The following is a 15,010-nucleotide window of genomic DNA, read 5'->3' as shown; positions in this document are numbered from 1 at the left end:
ATTTCCATTCTGACAGTTGTGAGGTGATATCTCATTGTGGTTTTGATTTGCATTTTCCTGATGATTAATGATATTGAGCATCTTTTCATATGCCTCTTGGCCATCCGTGTGTCTTCTTCAGAAAAATGTCTATTCAGGTCTTGGGCCCATTTTAATTTTTTTATTTAAAAAATTTTTTATATGTACTTTTTATTGAAATATAGTATTGATGCATAATAGTATATAAGTTATAGGTGATTTTCACTTTTTAAAGATTATACTCAGTTTATAGTTATTACAGAATGTTGGCTATATTCCCTGTGTATATCCTCTTATACTTTATTTTATACACAATAGTTTGTGCTTATGTATATGTAATTTTAAAAAATTATTTAAGTATAGCTGGTTTACAATATTGTGTTCCTTTCTGCTGTACAGCAGAGTGACTCAGTTTTATATATGTATTATTTATTTTTCATATTCTTTTCCATTATGGATTATCACAGGATATTGAATATAGTTCCCTGTGCTATATATACACTAGGACCTTGTTGTTTATCCAGTCTAAGCCTAATAGTTTGCATCTGCTAATCCCAAATTTCCCTTCCATCCCTCCCTTGCTCCCCTTCCCGTTGGCAACCACAAGTCTGTTCTCTACATCCATGAGTCTGTTTCTGTTTAGTTAATAAGTTCATTTGTGTCATATTTGAAAAAATTTTTTATTACTCAATGAATTTATTACATTTATAGTTGTACAATGATCATCACAATCCAATTTTATAGGATTTTCATCCCACAACCCCAGCGTATCCCCCCACCCCCCAACTTTCTCCTTTGGAAACCATGTTTTTCAAAGTCTGTGAGTCAGTGTCTGTTCTGCAAAGAAGTTCATTCTGTCCTTTTTTCACATTTGTGTCATATTTTAAACACCGCATATAAGTGATATAATAATGGTATTTGTCTTTATTTTTCTGACTTACTTCACTTACCATGATAATATCAAGGTCCATCCATGTTGGTGCAAATAGCATTATTTCATTCTTTTTTATGGCTGAGTAGCATTCCATTGTGGGTATATACTACATCTTCTTTATCCATCTATCTGTCAGTGGATATTTAGATTGTTTCCGTGTCTTGGCTATTGTGAATAGGCTGCTATGAACACAGGGGTACATGTATCTTTTCAAATTATAGTGTGGAAATATGTGCAGGAGTGGGATTTTTGGATCATATGGCAACTCTTTTTAATTTTTTGAGTAATCTCCATAGGTTTTTCATAGTGGCTCCACCAATTTACATTCCCACCAAGAGTATAGAAGTGTTCCCTTTTCTCCACACCCTCTCCAGCATTTGTTACTTGTAGACTTTTTAATGATGGCCATTCTGACTGGTAGAGGTGGTACCTATTATAGTTTTGATTTGTATTTCTCTAATAATTAGTGATGTTGAGAATAATTTCATGTGCCTGTTAGCCATCTGTATGAGTCCTTTGGAGGAATGTCTGTTTAGATCTCCTGCCCATTTTTGAACTGAGTTGTTACTGAGTTATGAACTGTTTGTATATTTTGGAAATTAAGTCCTTGTAAGTGACATCATTCACATATATTTTCTCTGAGTGCATAAGTTGTCTTTTCATTTGGTTTCCTTTGCTGTGCAAAGCTTTTAAGTTGGATTAGGTCCCAATTGTTTATTTTTTACTTTTGTTTCTATTGCCTTGGTAGACTGACCTAGGAGAAAATTGGTGTGATTTATGTCAGAGGATATTTTGCCTATGTTCTCTCCCAGGAGCTTTATGGTATCATGTCTTATATTTAAGTCTTTAAGCCATTTTGAGTTTATTTTTGTGTATGGCATGAGAGAGTGTTCTGACTTCATTGATTTACATAATGACTGTCCAGTTTTCCCAACACCACTTGCTGAAGAGACTGTTTTCCCATTGTATATTCCTGCCTCCTTTGTTGAAGATTAATTGACTTTAAACGTGTGGGTGTATTTCCTGCCTCTTTATTCTGTTCTGTTGATCCGTATGTCTATTTTTGAGCCAATATCATGCATGTTTTGATAACTGTAGCTTTGTGGTATTATCTGAAGTCTGGGAGGGTTATGCCTCCTACTTTGTCTTTTTTCCTTAGGATTATTTGGCAATTCTGGGTCTTTTATGCTTCCATATAAATTTTAGGATTTTATATTCTAGTTCTATTATGTATGTGTAATTTTAATGACTTTATTGTAATGGTTACTTTTATTTAGTCATTGCCCTATTATCTGACATTAGGTTCCTGAGGATTTTCACTATTAAAATTAAAGACAGGGTGAATATCTGTGTACATAATTAGTCACATTTGTGATACTTTGGGGGATATATTCCTTTGGTTGAGAGCTACTCAAAACTCCCACTGCTCACCAACAGGAAAATCATTAAGTCCTCGTGTCTGGACTTACTGAAGGTCAGGTTCTTGGTGCTTTAGCACAGAAGGAATTCAGTGAGAGACAGTGATAGGCAAAAAATAGATTTATTAAGATAGGATGCTTGTGAGAGATACAAGCAGGCAGGCACAAAGCTCTGCCTCAAGGATTAGGTGGGCCACATTTTTATAATCCAAGTAGAGTGGGGGGAGTTGGAAAAGCTTGGTTCCATTTTTAAATTAGGTTGTTTTTTTTTTGATATTGTGTTGTATGAACTTTTTATGTATTTTGGATAATAACCTCTTATAAGGCATGTGATTTCCAAATATCTTCTCTCATTCAGTAGGTTGTCTTTTCATTTTGTTGCTGGTTCCTTTGCTATACAAAAGCTTTTAAGTTTGCTTAGGTCCTTATTTGTTTTTGCTTTTGTTTCCCTTGCCTGGGAGACAAATTCAAAAAATATTGCTAAGACTTATGTCAGAGAGTGTATTGTCTATGTTTTCTTCTAGTAGTTTTATGATTTCTTGTCTTAGATTTATGTCTTTAATTCGTTTTGAGCTTATTTTTATAAATGATGTGAAAAAAAGTTCTAATTGCATTCTTTTACATGTAGCTATTCACTTTTCCCAGCACCAGTTATTAAAGAGACTGTCTTTTCCCTGGCATATGTTTTTGCTATTGAGCCAAGGTTTCAGAAAATGAAGCATGCAATTAGAACCACTTTAAGATGCTTTATACCTGGATTCTGGTATATTGAATTCAGAATCAGGGGTAAGTGCACATATATGAATAAATATAGCTTGATCTAAAATTTCACCTTATCTAACAACCATAGGATTCATTCCCACACATATATTCTACAGACTTTGGTCAATAGGCTTAACACAACCATCCCCTAAGGCTTTCTGGAATCTGATTCTGGTTATGAGTCTGTAGGCAATGGGAAGTGATGCAGATGAGGTATGAGAAGAATGGCCGTCCCTTTGGAAGGTGACCACCTTAGCTGAGGCTTAAAACCAGGAAGGATTAGGCTTACTGGATTTAGGAGGAGAGATTGCTTCTATTGGCAACAGATTCTGTAGGGCTTTGAGTTTCAGTTTTAGTATATAAAGAATAAACCTGGAAGCAAATGGTGAGCACCAGGCCTATAACCCAGTCTCCTACTTAGGGGTGTTTAGAGAGGAATGGCTGACCTCAATCAAATCTCTTTATAAAGCTCATAACAGCCTTCTGGTAAACATACTAAAGATATTTATTAGCTGAAAGATAATGGATAATCCTTATCTATGAAAATTTCTAGCAGGATATAGTGATTTATGATTATCTGGTTACTTATTATAAATAAACTTGAAAATTATAGACTTGTTGGGTGGGAGAAATGGCTGACTCAAGTTGTATAATTGGTGGGATGTAAGATAAGGATGCTGTATAACCCAGAAGACTCCATTCTTTGAAGCAGTGTTTCCATATATTTTGCTCAAAATACACCTCACATGTGAAAAAAATTTTTTTAATTGAAGCATAGTCGATTTACAATGTTGCATTAGTATCTGCCATTTTATTTTCTTTAGCTTTCTATGTGGTCTCCTTTTTGCAGGCTACTAGGTTGTAGCCTCTCTTGCTTCTGGTGACTTCCACCTTGTGGGTGAAGTTGATACCTGGACTTGTGGCCAGTTCCTGATGGGAGAGACTGGTGTTTGCCCGCTGAGGGTGGAACTGAGTCTTAACCCTCTAGTGGATAGGACTCTGTCTCTGAGTGTGATTAGAGGTGGCTGTGTTTCTGGGGGGTCTTTAGGCAGCCTGTTTGCTGTTTGGCCTGGGGCTTCCCTGGCCTGATGGGTGGGGTCAGGTTTTTCCAAAATGGTGGCCTTCGTCAGAGTCATTATTCCCGGGACTTCCACCTCCAGTGTCTTGTCTCACTGTGAGCCACAGCTTCTCCCTACTTTCCCAGGAGACCCTCCAGGTCTCGCAAGGTAGGTCTGACTCAGATTGTTTTGGAGTCTCTGCTTTGCCCTGGGACCCAGTCTACATGAAACTATGTGGGCACCCTACAAGACTGGAGTTTCTTTCCCCCAATCTTGTGTAGCTCCTGTGCTCAAGCCGTACTGGCCTTCAGTGCCAAATGCTCCGGGGACTGCTCCTCTCAATGTCAGACCCCCAGGCTGGGGACCTGATGTGGGGTTCAGAACTCACTTCTGTGGGAGAGCCTATGCGATATAGTTATTTTCTAGTTTGTGAGTTGCTCACCCAGCGGGTATAGGGTAGTTTATATTGTGAAAGAGTTTGTGAAAGTGGAAATGTTTCTTCCTTAGATGTTTGGAAAATTAACCATTGAAGGCAGCAAGGCCTGGAATTATTTTGTGAGAAGGTTTAATTATGGATTCAATTGCTTTCATGGATATGGAGATATTATGGAAGAGAGGGAACTGGGCATTCTCTAGAGGGCAACACAATTTAGAAAAACTACATTTGAAAGAGAAGAAGTTAGAGTTGTGTCTTCTTGATCTCAGTGTTCTTTCTCTATAAAGTAAATATTGCTCTGTCCAGTAGAATTTTTTTCCTCTGTTCAACAAATATTTATTGGGTGTTTGCTATGTATCAGGCATTCTGCAGACAGTGAAGATATAATTATAAACAAATAATTGTCCTTGACCTTATGAAGCTTAGTCTGTTGGGGAAAACATTCACTGAAAAGACAGTTACAAAATATTATTTACTTGTGACTCTATTGAGTCACATAAAAAAGTAGTGAGTATTTATAAAGGCCATTGTTGAAACTGAGTGACACATGCCCCGCAATATTGAGGGCCCTGCTGAGATGGAGATGATAAATTAGTAACGGCATCAGACCACGCACAACTGAGTAATTTTGTTTTTCAGCCAAGATGCACAACAAAGACTTGGGACCAAAGAAGATAAATTGTTAGATCCGTCTAATATTGGGTATTTGCAGGATGGTTAGATTAAAATAATGACAAAATGAGACCCCTGACAGTGTAGGAACACACATATGTTTCCCAAGAATGGTTCTCATCCAAGATTAGTGCTTAGAAGTCAGGAGATTCTTTTTCTTTCTCCAGATCCTGATTCTGCTAGTGCTTCTGACATGCTCGTTTTTTTTCTGGATTTTATTCACTTACTGGAAAGACAGGTGGCTCACTGTTGGGCTGTCACTGCAGGTAAGCATCATCCTTTGTTCTAGCCTGTCTGTCCAGATATGCTCAGCCTGACTTTTGGCTTCCCCCCAGATCTTCGCTCCCTACATGCACCTGGGCAGCATATCTATGATGGTTCTGCTTTCGTGGCCTGTGGCCTTCTACGTGATCCATTTGGAAGGAGAAGGTATGTCACGTGGGTGGAACCTTGCCTGATCCTTTCAGCTCTGGCTTTAGCTTTAGCACTCGCTCAGCACAACAAGCTTGGTAGATAGTCAGCACTATACCTCTTTGAAATTTGTTTAGCATATTACTTAGGCATGCTCCTTGTGGCCAAACTCACAACTCTGTGTGGCCTGTCATGGCATTCCCTTGATCAAACTGGCCTTCTTCTAAAGAGAGACTCTCCTCTAGAAAAATAAGGAATTTTTCTTTTGTTAACACATTGACTGTCTGGGAATGGATTGGGATTAGGAGTTAGGGCAGATTCAAATTTAATTTTATTTGACCAGTGACAGTACAAGATACAGTTCTTTAACTTTGTACTCCAATATTACTATTTTAAACTTAGAACTAGGTGTGAATATCCATGGTTACATCTTGGTACTTCAAAGTAGGGCCCTGTGAGTCCCTGTCATGTTTGGGGACTTGCAGCAGAAGCAGAAATGTCTGTCTCTGCCACTGGTTTTCTCTCCAGTCTTTGCCCTGTTACCACGCAAACAAACAAGAATCAGAGCTGTACACCAAACTGTTTTGAGAGTGTAGTTACTTCTCAGCACTGTTACTAAGTGACCAGTAGGACCTTCTTCTTCATACATTTCTCTCTTTCAGTACTGCTTGCTTCCTGACTTGTGTGAGGATGCAGGCAAGAAAAAGACTTGATTCGTAGTGTTGATATTTTATGTTTGTACACATGTGTATGTATAGGTAGAGGGTGAATTTTAGAAATGTTTCTGGAGGGAGGGTAAGAACTTAAAGGAGGAGTTCCCATTGTGGCTCAGTGGTAATGAACCTGACTAGTATCCATAAGGATGTGGGTTCAATCCCTGGCCTCACTCACTGGGTTAAGGATCCAGCGATGCCATGAGCTGTGCTGTAGATCGCAGATGCAGCTTGGAAATGGCATTGCTGTGGCGCTGATGTAGGCTGGCAGCTACAGCTCTGATTAGACCCTTAGCCTGGGAACCTCCATATGCCACGGCTGTGACCCTAAAAGACCAAAAGTAAATTAATAGATAGATAAATTTTTAAAAAAGAACTTAAAGGGAACAGCAACAAACTCTTTTTTCATTTCCTGAATCTTAGCTAGAATCCGAAGACACCAGATGACATTTTATGAAAGAAAAAGAAAGAAGAGATGTGCTGTGCTCACAAAGTTGAGAGGTTAGAGCTGGAGATCTAGATTTGAAAGTGATGTAAGTGGTAACTTAAAAATGTACAGATGGGAGTTCCGGTGGTGGCTCAGTGGTGGCCAGCCTGGCGTGTATCCATGAGGACGCAGGTGTGATCCCTGGCCTTGCTCAGTGCATGATCTGTGGTATAGGTCGCAGACTTGGCTTGTATCCCCAGTTGCTGTGGCTGTGGCTGTGGCTGGCACCTGAAGCTCCAGATTGACTCTTAGCCTGGGAACCTCCATGTGCTTCAGGTGCGCCCCTAAAAAGACACACACACACACAAATAGGTAAAATCTTCAGAGGTCTAAAATAGTGTTGTGGAAATGCCAGTGATAATAGGTATATTGTTCGGGTGTGTGTGTGTGTCTATGAGAGAGAGAGGGAAAGAGAGGGAGGAAGGGGGAGAGAGGTGGAGGGAGAAAGAAATGCTTACTCTTTATTGAGGACCTATGATGAGTCAACACTGTCAGTCATATCAACTCTATGAGGCAGATGTTGGTGGCAAGATAGCTCCATTTTTAAAAATGAAGGAAATGAAGACCCAGAGAGGTTATGCAGCGTGTCTTTAGTCACACAGTTAGAAAGTGATGAAGTCTGCCTTTGAAATCAGATTTCTGTCAACTAGTGTCCCTTCCACTATACCTCACTGCCTGAAGTATGGGGGCATTTTAGGCTGATCTTTAAGGGCTTCAGGGCTTTCTCAGAAGCAGCCAAACTCTTCCTTCTGAGATTTCCTTAACATTGCTTCTTCTTCCTTTCCTTCCCATCTTCTATACAATTCATTGCTTTGTAAATTTGTAGTAATATTGCTTTAATGATAATGTTTATATATGGATATGCTTGTGCTTTAAAATCACTGAGAGTACATAAGGATGCGACAAACAGTGAATAAATCCGTGAGTTCAGAGTCTGGTGAACCTACGGACTGAGTACTTACTGACTGTTGCTTTGGGATAATTAGTTCTTTGTGATGGTTCTCCATTCCTGTTTGCCTTTTTTTCTTACTTCCCCCTCCTTACAACTTTTTCAGCTCTACAAGTGGCTATTGGATTGCCCTTTTGTCTTATCCTTTTGTCTCTCTATTTGATTCCATTGGGGATTTACTCTCCCTGCATTCAGGAGAAGGATGAATTGGGACCTAAGCCGAGCTTCTTTGGACATAGAGGTGCACCCATGGTACGTCTGAGCATGATGGATGTGGGTGGGTACAGGTGTGCAAGGTGTATGGATGAGAGAAGGGCATGTCCGGACTGTAGGAGGCCCTGTAGGAATAAAGGGGTTGGCTTGTCACGATAAGAATAAAGGATTAATTGTAGAGGTTGGACGTGAACCCAGGTCACCTAATTCTCAGTTCATTTCTCTCTCTGTGTCTCTCTTTTTGGCCACCCTGCGGCATGTGGAATTCCTGGCCAGGAGTCAGATCTGAGCCATAGTTGCAAGCCAAGTCACTGCCATAGCAACACTGGATCTTTAACACACTGTGTCAGGACAGAGATCGAACCTGCATCCCAGTGTTCCCAAGACGCTGCCAATCTCATTGCACCACAGAAGGAACTCCAGTCCATTTCTCTTTTTGTGTGTGTGTGTTCAGTGACATTGCCTCAGATGACCAGAGTCTCCTAATCGGATTGGGTAGAGAATGTAGGTAGGTTTTTTAAAAAAAGCCAAGGGGGAGTTCCCAGTGTGGTGCGTGGGTTAGGAATCCAACTGCAGCAGCTCGGGTTGCTGCAGAGGTATGGGTTCAGGTTTGATCCCTGGCGCAAGAACTTCCATATACCTTGGGTGCAGCCAGAAAGGAAAAACAAAAGAGCCAAGGGACCAGACTCTGCTTGCTAAAGTCCTTTGTTACTGGGCTCCCTCTCTACCCTAAAAGGGATGTCGGCAGAACGGACTCTGAGATTAAGGGCCTCCTGTCCTTTTCTTCCACAGCTGGGGCCTGAGAATACCATGATGTCTTTGAGAAAGCTGTTGAAGAAGGTGCCTTTGGGCTGGAGAGTGATGTACACATAAGGTAGGAAAGCAGGGGCCAGGGTGGGAGGAGAACAGACCAATACCAAGGAAGACTCCAGCCTGGCCCCATTTATAGGGAGGGCAAGTCCTGGGGAGTTTCCTGGTGTTCACACGTGCATCTGCACACACACACGAACCACTTCTCCTTTACGAGCCATGCATCTGACCCCTGTATGATCAGATACCCTCTGTGGAGCCTCACACACCATTCAAATTTGTCCCGGCCGCATTGCAAACCTGCTTACCACTTGTTCCCACGCCCTCCCTTAGCAACCTATTGAACTAGTGTTCCCTGGGCACCTATGTATACCTGCTGTAAATCCCTCTTCTGAGTGTGGGTTAGGAGCAGATGAGTGAGATCGAGTCCTGCCTAAGAGCTGCTCCCAGGCAGTGAAGGAGACATGGCATGTTTACAAACAAACCCAGTGTAAGACCATTTGCGGTGAGTGCCTCCCAGAGAAGAGTAGTCAAATGCAGTGGAACCTCAGTGGAGGAGGAAGAGGCCATCTCCTACTCTGAAAACATGATTTTCTGTAGAATCTCTGTACCTGAACAGCCAGAGGAGGTTACCTGTCCCCTGGGTGTATTAGTGCCTGTGGCAGGAACTCCTCCTTTCTCAGCCATTCTGTGAGGCAAACAGAAGAGGACTGAACATCCTCTTTCTCAAGGAGGAAATGTTGTCTGACCCTGGAGTCGCAGAAGGGGAAGGTGTTGCCGAGGACAGGAGGCTAGAATGCACATGGTAAAGCCGGGATTGGAGCTAGACTTCCTGACCCCACACTGGCGTTCTTGACATTACCCAGCAACAACATGCAGGATGCTTGATCAGGGTGGAAACTTGATGTTCTGTCAGAGCTGCTGGGGTCATTTGTGCCTGTGCCTGTTGGTCATGGCCTAACACGGTCCTGGTTCCGAGCCCGCGAGCTCTTAGCGTGACGTCCTCTCTTCTCTTACTTCTGTGACTTCACCTCTGTGTAGATGACCCTCCAACACCGCAGCTGCTTTGCGTGTTGACGTCTTCATTACCAGTGACCACCTCCTCCGCATGCCTCCACCATCCACGCTGATGTTCAGAGCCTCGGCTTCATCATTAGCAGAGATTGCTTAGAGTCATAGTCCAGTCAGGACCCAAATACCGCAGCAGTAACTAGAACAGAAAAATGTAATAGTAAGAATTACTAAGTACTAAAATAGGCTTAACTGCTAAATGACGAACACAGGACCCCAGAGAGTGCAAAAGTAGAAGCTACTGAACTTTTGCACGTTCCATCCTATTCTCTCCAAGAATTACAAAACATTAAAACATTAAAACAGAACAAAACATAGGTGTTCCTTTGTGGTGCAGTGAGTTTAGGATCCTGCGTTGTCACTACAGTGGCTGTGATGGCTACTGTGGTGTAGGTTTGATCCTTGGCCCGGGAACTTCCACATGCCATGGGTGGAGCCAAAAACATTTTAAAACTGGACAAAATTCACAGAGCTGTCAGAAGACTCTGAAAAGTTAAGAAAAGAAGGTGGCCTGAGTTCTTAAGACTGAAGGAACTACCTAGTAGGGAGTGATCCATGTTGTTTTGGTGGTTTTCTTTTTGCCTTTTTTTCTCACATATCCTGTTGTGAGCTCTGAAGAGACTTGAAACCCAGAAATACCTATAGTTAGTTGCACACAGACAAAAAAGTCCCCGCAGAAATCTGATCTTTTTTAGCCAAAGGACTGGCAGAGTGGTTGCCCAGCCTGATAGGAACATTTTGGCCATGTCAGTTCTACTCAGGGCAGAACCACTCTCCTTCCTCTCACTGCCTGGGGCTGTGGCCCTGGAGACTGTGGGTAGATCTCTGTCTTATGTCTCTGCCCTGAAATAAGAGGTAATACCCATGTCCGTTCTACTATCGAGAGAGTGAGCGGAGAATAATTGAGAGAAGTTTGCTAGAGAAAGTGATTTTTTTTATTGTAGTGAAGTATACTTAACAAAATTTATAACTTTAACCATTTTAAGATGTACAGTTCAGTGATACTAAGTACCTTACCCTAATTTAGCTACTTTAATCACCATCCATCTCAAGAACTTTTTCATCTTCTCAAAATGAAACTCTGTACATCTTTTTTTATTACTCAGTGAATTTATTACATTTATAGTTGTACAGTGATCATCACAATCCAGTTTTATAGGATTTCCATCCCACACCCCCAGCGCATCCGCCCACCATCCAACCTCTCTCCTTTGGAAACCATAATTTTTTCAAAGTCTGTGAGTCAGTATCTGTTCTGAAAAGAAGTTTATTGTGTCCTTTTTTCAGATTCCACGTGTCAGTGATAGCATTTGATGTTGGTGTGTCATTGTCTGACTGACTTCACTTAGCATGATAATTTCTAGGTCCATCCATGTTGCTAAAAATGCCAGCATTTTGTTCCTGAGTAATATGGCTGAGTAATATTCCATTGTGTATTACATCTTGTTGATCCACTCTTCTATCGATGAACATTTAGGTTGTTTCCATGTCTTGGCTATTGCAAATACTGCTGCAGTGAACATTGGAGTACATGTGTCTTTTTGAGTCATGGTTTTCTCTGGATAGATGCCCAGGAGTGGATTGCTGGGTCAAATGGTAGTTCTATTTTAGTTTTCTGAGGAATCTTCATACTGTTTTCCATGGTGGTTGCACCAATCTACAATCCCACCAACAGTGTACTAGGGTTCCTTTTTCTCCACACCCTCTCCAGCACTTCTTGTTTGTAGACTTTTGGATGATGGCCATTCTGGCCGGTGTAAGATGGTACCTTATAGTGGTTTTGATGTGCATTTCTCTAACCATGAGTGATGTTGAACACCTTTTCGTGTGATGTGCTTTTTGGCCATCCATAAGTCTTCTTTGGGGAATTGTCTGCTTAGATCTTCTGCCCATTTTTTGATTTTTTTTTTTTTTTAATTGAGCTGCAGAAGGTGTTTATAAATTTTGGAGATTAATCCCTTGTCAGTCAATTCATTTGCAAATATTTTCTCCCATTCTGGGGGTTGTCATTTCGTTTGCTTTGCTGTGCAGAAACTTTGAAGTTTAATTAAGTCCCGTTTGTTTATTTTGTTTTTACTGTCGTTACTCTAAGAGGTGGGTCTGAGAAGGTGTTGCTGTCATTTATGTCAGAGCGTGTTTGGCCTATGTTTTCCTCTAAGAGTTTTATGGTGTCTGATCTTACATCTAGGTCTTTAATCCATTTGGAGTTGATTTTTGTGTATGGTGTTAGAGAGTGTTCAAATTTCATTCTTTTCCATGTGGCTCTCCAGTTTTCTCAGCACCCCTTATTGAACAGGCTGTCTTTTCTCCATTGTATATCCTTGCCTCCTTTGTCATAGATGAGTTGGCTGTAGGTGCATGGGTTGAATTCTGGGCTTTCTATCCTGAGCCACTGATCTATATGTCTGTCTTTGTGCCAGTACCATGCAGTTTTGATGACTGTTGTTCTGTAGTGTAGCCTGAGGTCAGGGAGCCTGACTCCTCCAGCTCCATTTTTCTTTTTCAGGATGTCTTTGGCTATTCTTCTGGGTCTTTTGTGCTTCCAAACAAACTTTAACATATTTTGTTGCAGTTCTGTGAAGAATGCCCTTGGTACTTTGAGAGGGATTGCATTGAATCTGTAGATTGCCTTGGGTAGTAGAGTCATTGTGATAATACTGACTCTTCCCATCCAAGAGCATGGTATGTCTTTCCATCTGTTTGTGTCATCTTTGATTTCTTTCATCAGTGTCTTATAGTTTTCAGAGTACAGGTCTTTTGTCTCTTTAGGTAGGTTTACTCCTAGGTCTTTTATTCTTTTGGATGTGATGGTATAAATGGGATTGCTTCCCTAATTTCTTTTTCTGCTCTTTCATTGTTAGTGCATAGATATGCCGTCGATTTCTGTGTATTAATTTTGTATCCTGCGACTTTGCCAAATTCATGGATGAGCTCTAATAGTTTTCTAGTAGAGTCTTAAGGATTCTCTAGGTATAGTATCATGTCATCTGCAAACAGTGATAGTTTTATTTCTTCCTTTCCAATTTGGATTCCTTTGATTTCTTTTGTTTGTCTGATTGCCGTGGCTAGGACTTTCAAAACTATGTTGAAGAGTAGTGGCGAGAGCGACATCCTTGTCTTGTTCCTGATCTCAGCGGGGATTCTTTCAGCTTTTCACCATTGAGAATGGTGTTAGCTGTGGGTTTATCACATATGGCCTTTATTATGTTGAGGTAGGTTCTCTCTATGCCCACTTTCTGAAGGGTTTTTTTTTTTTTTTTTTTAATCAGAAATGGGTGTTGGATTTTGTTGAAGGCTTTTTCTGCGTCTATTGAGAGGATCATATGGTTTTTATTCTTCAGTTTGTTAATGTGGCGTATCAGACTGCTTGATTTGTGGATATTGAAGAATCCTTGCATCCCTAGGATAAATCCCACTTGACCATGACGTACAATTCTTTTAACGTATTGTTGGATGTGGTTTGCAAGTATTTTGTTGAGGCTTTTGCATCTATGTTCATCAGTGAAATTGGCCTATAATTTTCTTTTTTTGTTATCTTTGTCTGCTTTTGGTATCAGGGTGATGGTGACCTACAGAATGAATTTGGAAGTGTCCCTTCCTCTGTGATTTTTTGGAATAGTTTCCGAAGGATAGGTGCTAGTTCTTCTCTAAATGTTTGATAGAATTCACCTGTGAAGCCATCTGGTCCTGGACTTTTGTTTGTTGGAAGTTTTTAAATCCCAGTTTCAATTTTCAGTACTTGTGATTGGTCTTTTTATCTTAGCTGTTTCATCTTGGTTTAGTCTTGGAAGATTGTGCTTTTCTAAGATTGTCTATTTCTTCTAGGTTTTCCATTTTATTGGCGTATAGTTGCATATAGTAGTCTCTTACAATCCTTTGTATTTCTGTGATGTCTGTCATTCTCCTTTTTCATTTCTAATTTTATTGATTTGAGTCCTTGCTCTTTTTTTCTTGGTAAGTCTGGCTAAGGGTTTATAAATTTTGTTGATGTTTTCGAAGAACCAGCTTTTCATTTCATTGATCTTCTCAGTGGTTTTCTTTGTTTCTATTTTGTGTTAAAAAATACATAGCATAAAATTTACTGTATTTTTTTCTCCAAATTTGCTTTATATAGTTGGGTAGATATGAATTAAAGAGCAAAAACTTAAGCAAGATCCATGTGACCATTTAAGTTAACCTGATAATCTGATTTCTTTCGATGTTTCTCAGACTCATCATGGGGCTCATAAAAAAATTAACCAAAATGGATACTACTGCAGTTGAATGTCAGATCTTAAAGAAGTGCTTATGCCATACTAAATTCTTCTACAATGCAATTGTGAAGAACCCTTTAAGAGACTTGTGTTTTGAATGTAGAAAAGTGTTAGAGGCAAATAGTCAACTCAATGTAAAATAATAAGAAACATTTCTGATTTGTTGAGATTACACCTCTTTTTGCTAATGAGTGATTTTTTAGCTGTAGTATCAGTGAGCTCAACAAATATGTCATCTTTGAGGACATAAAGAGGAGCACATGCTGGATGGATAAAACAATACTACTGTATCTCTACTGGGCCATTTCTACCTCTGACACTTCAGAAGCTTAGAGATTCAGAGTGTCCTTACATTAACTGCAAGAAAAAGATACAGAAGTTCCTTCTTTTTCGAGATCGCATCTATAAAGTCATGTGGTTATACAAATTCTGCATTCATGTGCAAAACATGAAACATGGTTATCTTAATTCTCCCTGCTTAGACCTGTTGGTCCACTAGCATGACTTGCCTTCCACGAAACAGAGACTGGACGTGTTTTACATAACTTCAGTAACGTCAGCACCACAGTAAGAAGAGATGCAGTATCCTTTTGCTGTGGTTCAAGACAACAGGGAAGGAGGTCGCAGGAAGGAATAAATCAAAATTGTCACAATTGAGAAAATTCTCAGTTTTATCATGGTGCCACTTTTATTTTTACATAAGCATGGTGGCATAATTCAAGCTCAATAAATCAGAAATCTTAATATTTAACATTTACCTTGAGGAGTTCCCACTGTGGCTCAGTGGAAACAATTCTGTCTAGTA

The 15,010-nt window shown here is 40.2% G+C and overlaps 1 protein-coding gene across 1 annotated transcript in view; it reads left to right on the top strand.

Annotated features, from left to right (window-relative positions):
• LOC100511652 (glycerophosphodiester phosphodiesterase domain-containing protein 4) overlaps positions 1-15,010 on the top strand; it is an 89,899-nt gene that overhangs the window by 14,191 nt on the left and 60,698 nt on the right. Inside the window, 6 exon segments of the mRNA XM_021062557.1 lie at positions 5,466-5,564; positions 5,634-5,727; positions 6,846-6,923; positions 7,965-8,110; positions 8,864-8,885; positions 8,888-8,945. Of these exon segments, the coding sequence (XP_020918216.1) occupies positions 5,466-5,564; positions 5,634-5,727; positions 6,846-6,923; positions 7,965-8,110; positions 8,864-8,885; positions 8,888-8,945 (497 nt within the window).

Source organism: Sus scrofa, chromosome 9 (assembly GCF_000003025.6).
Source record: "Sus scrofa isolate TJ Tabasco breed Duroc chromosome 9, Sscrofa11.1, whole genome shotgun sequence".
Taxonomy (NCBI): domain Eukaryota; kingdom Metazoa; phylum Chordata; class Mammalia; order Artiodactyla; family Suidae; genus Sus; species Sus scrofa.
This window is presented reverse-complemented; position numbering and strand designations above follow the sequence as displayed.